Source organism: Octopus bimaculoides, chromosome 13 (genome assembly GCF_001194135.2).
Source record: "Octopus bimaculoides isolate UCB-OBI-ISO-001 chromosome 13, ASM119413v2, whole genome shotgun sequence".
NCBI classification, from domain to species: domain Eukaryota; kingdom Metazoa; phylum Mollusca; class Cephalopoda; order Octopoda; family Octopodidae; genus Octopus; species Octopus bimaculoides.
Window position 1 is genome coordinate 58,932,280 of NC_068993.1, and position 8,114 is coordinate 58,940,393.

An 8,114-nucleotide genomic window follows, 5' to 3' on the forward strand; every position below is an offset into this window, starting at 1 on the left:
TTTATTCAATGTTTTTTTTTCATAGCGTCTGTTGCCATTAATAACCGACAAGAAGGTATTGTAGCTCTTTGCTCCGACATTTTAAACTCCAAGTACTATAATGACAACCTTTTACTGTTTGGAGCAATAATGTATTTATTTGCAGTTAAGTATGTGTGTGTGTGTGTGTGTGTGTGTGTGTGTGTGTGTGTGTGGAGAGAGATGAGTATGGCATGGCGTATGATGTTCACCAATTCTCATTTCCCTTTCCTTTCCTCTATCAAACAGGAGAATTGTTTTCTTTGATCCAATTTGACCGTGAGAAAGAATCTAAATATATGATTCCTGTAGCTGCTGAAGACAGTGGTGGTAGAATGGGCTTTACCACCGTCTATGTCCATATTAGCGACCAAAATGATAATCTACCTCAGTTCTACATTCGTGACTACAAAGCTTCAGTTTATGCCAATTCTTCCATCGGAACCAGCATCGTCCAGGTGAAATGCTATTCTTTTCTCCACCTCCTTTTCTTGTTTCATTCAATTTTCTTATTTCATATTCTTCTGACTTTATTTTTGCTTTTCTCATGTCGTTATACCATACCTTTGCACCAAGCAGCGGTAAACTTTTATGAGAAGTAGACCACACAAGACATGGCTCATCACCAGGTGGGCTGCACTATTAAAACAAAAATTCTAGGTAATTTTTTTGTTAGGTGTGCCATTCAGAAAGTCCTGTAACTGTAGTTTACCCATGACATGTCTACATAATGTTAACTGTACAACAGAACTACACTACAGCATTACTTTATGACTGGACAACAAGAATCTCCACCTGCCCAACACCCTTCTATTCTCTAATTCCTGTTCTTTTTTTTCCCCAATTTCTGTATTCAGGTAAAAGCTCTTGACCCAGATGAAGGTAAAAATGGTGAGGTTGTCTACTCTTTATACCTAGAAGATGACAATGAGGTGATGCAGTTGTTTGCTATTGACAACAAAACTGGGGTTTTAACTGTCAAGGGCAGCATACGAGAAAAAGGTAAGTTGTCAGCTTTTTGTTTGTTTATGGTAAATACTCACATACACACTAACGTATGTGAGTGTGTACATTTGTGTGTTTGTGAGTTCATGTATGTGTATATACACATACATACACACACACACACACACACACACACACACACACACTCACACACACACACACGCACATATATATATATATATATGATCATCATCATCATTGTTTAATGTCCGCTTTCCATGCTAGCATGGGTTGGACGGTTTGACTGAGGACTGGCAAGCCGGGAGGTTGCACCAGGCTCCAATCTGATCTGGCAAGGATTCTACAGCTGGATGCCTTTCCTAACGCCAACCACTCCGAGATTGTAGCGGGTGCTTTTTACATGCCACTGGCATGAGAGCCAGTCAGAGGGCAGTATTACATATGTCTGAATGTATATATAATAAGTGTGTGCATATGTGTGTGTGTGTGTGTGTGTGTGTGTGTGTGTGTGTATATATCTATAGGAATGAGTGATTTTAGCAATGGAAGCTAAGGTTACACTGTAATACTCATTGAAGACCTATGAAAACTCATAGCAAATTTAATTAGTATTAATTACTCCCTTAAGTAAACTTTGTTAATTATCTTTGATTTTGACCTATTTCTTTTTCTGTCTGTGTTTCCAGCCAACCAAGTCTACCAGTTTTTTGTGTCTGCCACAGACCAAGGGGCATTGAGCCTTGAGAATAACGTTCCAGTAGAAGTTGTTATCATGGGTGATAAGGACATCCCTCCACGCTTCCAGTCCAAGTCACGTTCACCGCAGGTTTACCACATCAACGAGGTGGAGAATCTTTCCGATGCCGTGTGCGTAGTTGAAGCAGAGGGACCCGAAGTGATCGACTACAAGATGAACTCTGGTTACACAGAGAAAACCAACAATCCACCTACCTTCGCCATCACCAGCGAAGGTCGAGTGCGTCTCATTCGATCACTGGACCGTGAAAGATCCAAGGATTATATAATTACTGTGCAGGTCATGACAACAACAACTCCACTCTTAGTTGACCAAACTGAAGTACAGATACATGTTGTTGATATCAACGATAATGCACCGCAGTTTGACTCAAAGCCATATAGCATTCGAGTGGCCGAGGATACAAAACCAGGTTCAGTTCTCATCCAAGTACATGCTGTAGACAAGGATGATGGCCTGAATGGTGAGATCATCTACAGATTCGCTGATGAAAACCCCGTGTGGGTCTCACAATACTTCACCCTCGACGCGGACACAGGTCAGCTGACGCTTGTGTCCAGTTTGGATCGTGAGACACAAGACCGGTACAACCTAACAATAGTTGCCGAGGACAAAGGCGAGAAGCCATTGTCCTCCCGCAGCTACATCATGGTGGAGGTTACCGACGTCAACGATGAACCACCCCGCTTCAAACAGAAAAAATACCTGGCCTCAGTTAACGAGGACGCAGCCCCTGGTACTGTGATTTTTGCTGTCAACGCTACCGACAGTGACATAGAAGACAACAGCCGCCTGACCTTCCACATCACCGCTGATGACCCGCTTGGACAGTTCCGTATCAGTAGCACTGGTGACATCATTGTCAATAAGATGCTTGACCGAGAAACAAAACCTCGTTATGTCCTAATTGTTACTGTCACAGATGGCAAGTTTGTCTCCCATGTGAAGGTCAGAGTTGACATTCTCGATGCGAACGATAATGACCCCATATGTTCAAAGGTAATACTATAGGCCCTTACTCTCTTTGTTTCTCACTCTCTCCTTCCTCTCCCTCTCTCCCTCTTTCTTTCACTCTCTCCTTCCTCTCTCTGACTTTCTTTTTATCACTTTCTCTTATTTTCTCACTGTTTTTCTGTATATCTTTCTCTCGTTCTTGTCTCATCACTATTATCATCATCATCATCATCATCATCATCATCATAATCATCATGTTTTTATCAACTACTGTAACAGATCAATACCACTGCTACAATACAATACCACCACCTTATAACACTACCTGCGACCACCACGTTTCACAACCTCCACCACTTCATATCACCACTACCACCACTACCGCCATCATTGTCATCAAAGGTGTTTTATTGTCAGCATCAACATCATCACTACCATCACTTTCTTCGCCACAACTACCATTGTCATCATCATCATCATCATCATCACTCTCATCTCCACCCTCGTGATCATCATCATCATCATTACCTCCACTATCTTCTTCATCACCCAACATCAACACAAACGACATTATATTTAACACCATACTACAACTACCACCAACACCGACACCATCACCATCATCATTACCACCACCACCACCACCACCATCACTATTATCAAACTGATCACCATTACCTCCACCACCAATATCACAACCGCCGCCATTACTTTCACAAACATCATCATCATCATCACCATCAACCTGGGTTTTCTAATCCTGATCCCCATTTGTATCTTCGCACAGATGTTTGTAGCAATCTTTATCAAGGAGGACGATGCCCCATCCACATTCCTCAAATTGTTCCGGGCCCACGACAAAGATGAGAAAAACACCAGAAACTCCAGAATCCAATACCATCTGAGTGGCATGAACTCAGATATGTTTAGTATGGGTGTCCATACAGGTAGGTGAACATTCCACCCACATTCACAGACAATCACCTGCGGAATGGATCCAGAGTTAGATGTTGCATGTTTGAGTATAATCGAGTCAGTTCTTGTCAAAGACACCCACAGCTTTTGATAACACTGTGTAACATGATTTTTGTCCTCAGGGTAGCAACTGTTATTTCCTGTTTGCTTAACCTTAGAAAGTATGAAAACTGGCTAATGTTTTCTTCAAACTTTGTTTTTGTTATATTTGTTCAAACCTCAAAGAATCCCTCTCAACACATTGCTATGATGCTCCGCAACTGTTCGTGATCAGAGATGCACGTATTGTCAGTCACTAAGGGACATGCTCAATTGATTATGGTCAAGCAACTGACAAGCAAATCTGTGGTATTGAACAGAATATTTGGTATAATGATATTTCTGCTTCAGTATCTCAGCACTGAATCTGTCTGATATGTAATGGAAAATAGGTCGGTTTCAAAACTTAAGTACCATATTCACCTGAATCTAAATTTTTGCTGAACTCATATATATATATGTATATATATATATATATACATATATATGTATATATATATATATATATATATATATATACACACACATATACACACTCACTCTTTCTTTTACAGGTGTACTGACCATCAGGAGTCCACTTGACCGAGAACAACAAGATGAATACCATCTTACAGTCCATGCAGTAGATGGTGGTGGTCGTTCTTGCACCACTGATGTTTTAATCAGTGTCCAAGACATCAACGATAATGCCCCACAATTTTCCATACCTCTCAGGAATGTCTCTATCCCTGAAGATGCCCAAATCAATACTTTGATTACGCGTCTAACAGCAACTGACCGAGATGCTGGTAAGTACGGCAATACTCTGCTATGCGGATTCTTACCAATTCACTTCCAGATGTTTTCAAAACTCTCTCTCTCTATGTATGTATGTATGTATCTATCTATCTATCTGTCTATCTCCTCCTCCTCCACCTCCCTGTTTCTGTGTATGAGCATATTTTGGATTATGTTTTTGCACAGAGGTAAAGTTTTCCTATCATTTGGGTTCAATCAATAAATTGTTATCTCTTTCTCTCTCTCTCTCTCTCTATCTATCTATCTATCTATCTATCTCTCTGTACACACGTTTCTGTGTAAACATGCATGTGAATGTGTATGTGTGTCTGCCTCCAGTACCGGAAAGCACTCTCGCTAAACCAAGTTCTTATCTCCAATCAGCCAAATCTAAACAACCAGCATCCCAATCATCTCATACTTCTTTTCATTTTCGTTAATCTTTATCTCTTCCGTGTGGTTCAGCATCCTCAGATTATCTTTTCCCCTCTTCTGCCCATGTCTTCTTTGGTTTTACTCTTTCACACTTTTCCTCCACTTCCATATCCTAACTCCTCCTTACCCCATCTCTTATCCTTCCTATGCATCGCATGTCTATACTAATGCAGTCTTCAAATGGTTCCTCTTATACTTTCTTCATCTCTCAACTCATCTGGTTTACACCATTTATGCATACTAATATTACGCATCCAGTAAATCGTTGCTTGTTTCCTTTCTCTCAAACCATCACGTGTCTTTTATTTATTTATATTTATGTATGTGTGTGTGTGTGTGTGTGTGTATACATTACATGCCGTTCTCTGCTGTAGGTGTTAGTAAAGAAATCAAGTTCCGTCTGAAGAACCCTGAAGACGATTTTCTCAACATCGATGAGAAATCTGGAATTATCAGCCTTGCTAAGACTCTGGACCGAGAGGTGAAAGACTTTTACAGCGTTGCTGTTATAGCTTATGACAAGGTAGGTGTAATTTGCCTGTTGTCATCATCGTCATTGTCAACATCGTTCTCACCTACACCATCATCATTATCATTGTCAATATCATCTTTACCTTCATCATCATCAACAACAACAGGTACAAGAGGGTTGATGATGAATTCTCTTATTAAAAACAATTTTCTATTTGTTGGTGAAATTACAAGGATGCATCAGAAAGTGGTTAGAGCAGCAGACTCGCAGTCAAGGGATCACAAGTTCGAATCTCAGACTGGGCGATGTATGTGTTTGTGAGCAAAACACCTAAACTCCACACGACTCCGGTAGAAGGTAACGGTGAACTTCTACTGACGCTTTCACCACAACTTTCTCTCGCTCGTTTCTGCTGCATCTAACAGCTCACCTGTGACAGACCGGCATCCCATCCAGGTGGAGAACCTATACACCAATCAAACCGGGAAACTGGCGCTTACAAGCCAGGCATGGCTCGAGAAGGCACAAACAATAACAACAACAATGTACCACAACAAGGTGACATTTACATTATTTACATTTGACGGATATTTGTCCTCATCTTGTCTGTTGCTAACACAATGTTTCGGCTGATATACTCTCCAGCCTTCATTAGGTGTCTTGGGGAAATTTCAAACCTAGGTTCTCATTCCTAAGGTATTTTTCAATGTTATTATTATTATTATTAACCAAGTCACTGCCTGGAATCGAACTTGGAATCTTGGGGTTAGTAGCCTGCGCTCTTAACCACTATACCATATGCCCGTGACATTTGTTTACAAATACTTTCTCAGTTGCTCTTTACTTAGTACCTGCAATTCATCCCCTCCCCAATGTGTTAAGACTGTACAACACATCTCTCACTTTTATTGCAGGGATTCCCTCGTATGTCTTCTACTGCTACCCTCAACATCCATTTACTCGATGTGAATGACAACCCCCCAGAATTCGAGCACACCATGTACAAAGGCGAGGTCCGTGAAGACATTGGCATTGGTAGAGTATTGCAGGTGCTTGCTGCAAGCAAAGATGTCGGTGTAAATGCAGAAATATCATATCACATTATTGCAGGCAACGAACAACACCGGTTCAAGATTGACAAAACCACAGGTACGTATGCTCCACTTGGCTTACTACGCACAAACACACACACACACACACATATATACGACAGGCTTCTTTCAGTTTCCATCTACCAGATCCACTCACAAGGCTTTGGTCAGCGCAAGGCTATAGTAGAAGACACTTGCTCAAGGTGCCACACAATGGGACTGAACCCAGAACCATGTAGTTGGTAAGCAAGTTACTTACTACACAGCCACTCTTGCGCCTATGAGAAAAATAATTGGTTTTTTTTTCTGTACGCTTTCTTCCTCACTTTAATTAATTCAAGAATGTTAATCTAATGTTTAATTTAGTTGATTTTGCTGGAGATAACATAATTTAATGAATTTTATTTTTTCTTTGTTTTTTTAGGCGTCTTATATGTCAACAAACCTCTTGACCATGAACTGACCCGAGAATATTTCTTGACAATCGAGGCCCGAGATGGAGGAACGCCATCGTTAAGCAATACGGCAGTGGCAGCAATCAATGTCACTGACATCAACGATTGCCCTCCACACTTCTCGCAAGACGTCTATTCAATCCGGCTTCTTGAATCCGAACCCGTTGGTAATACAAGCCTGAGAATCGTGGCAGCTGATGCAGACAGTGAACCAAACGCTATGATTACCTACATTATCAACAGTGGTGACATAGCTGACCAGTTTGACATAGAGCAGACCTTTGGGTATCTAAGCATCAAGTCTGCATTGGACAGAGAGAAAGTAAGTCTATAGGGATCCCTCACTTTTTATCGTTTCAGTCATACTGGGGTACGACCTTGAAGAAATTTTAGTCAAATGAATTGACCCTGGTGGTTTAGTCTTTTATTTTCTTCTTGTATTCTTTTGACTCGTTTCAGTCATTTGACTGCGGCCATGCTGGAGCACCGCCTTTAGTCAAGCAAATCGACCCCGGGACTTATTCTTTGTAAGCCTAGTATTTATTATGTCGGTCGCTTTTGCCGAACTGCTAAGTTATGGGGACGTAAACACACCAACATCGGTTGTCATGCGATGTTGCGGGGAACAAACACAGGCACACAAACATACATACACGCATACGTATTATTACTGGGTCCCGAGCTGGGCCAGACTAAGGATTTTTGGTGTCCAGGAGCCAATTCCTATAATGCACATCCCTTTCTCCCAGTCCTACAACAAAAACTCTATTGTAGTCTCCTCTCTCACTCTCACATTCCCTTTATTTCAGATTTCCAGCTACAACCTCGAAGTCCTTGCTGTGGACAGTGGCTATCCTCAGCTGACCGGTACAACAACACTCTCTATTGAAATACAAGACATTAATGATTGTCCACCACGTTTTAGCCAGCCTGCATATTCTGTAGCTGTTCAGGTAAGAGAAGTCCTTGTCTTTATAAATTGTGCTTTGTTTGTGTGAGCAGGGAACATAACTCTAAAGAATTAAAAGTCTTATATATATATATATATATATATACAAGAATAAGGGCAGAGAATCGTCAATTAATAATAGAATTAATAATTAACTATTCTGCCAAGTAGTTCAGTATGAAAAAAACCTTTATCGGTAAAACTATTTATCATTATAAATATACAG

General features: G+C 40.8%; 1 protein-coding gene across 1 annotated transcript in view; it reads left to right on the forward strand.

Moving 5' to 3' along the window:
- Positions 1-8,114, forward strand: part of LOC106876689 (protocadherin Fat 1) — a gene marked incomplete at its 3' end in the record, with an annotated part of 182,635 nt that overhangs the window by 157,337 nt on the left and 17,184 nt on the right. Inside the window, exons 16-24 of the mRNA XM_052972267.1 lie at positions 268-476; positions 876-1,020; positions 1,671-2,740; positions 3,483-3,642; positions 4,264-4,497; positions 5,296-5,444; positions 6,308-6,542; positions 6,909-7,261; positions 7,749-7,892. Of these exons, the coding sequence (XP_052828227.1) occupies positions 268-476; positions 876-1,020; positions 1,671-2,740; positions 3,483-3,642; positions 4,264-4,497; positions 5,296-5,444; positions 6,308-6,542; positions 6,909-7,261; positions 7,749-7,892 (2,699 nt within the window). The remainder of the gene's footprint in view (positions 1-267; positions 477-875; positions 1,021-1,670; positions 2,741-3,482; positions 3,643-4,263; positions 4,498-5,295; positions 5,445-6,307; positions 6,543-6,908; positions 7,262-7,748; positions 7,893-8,114) is intronic.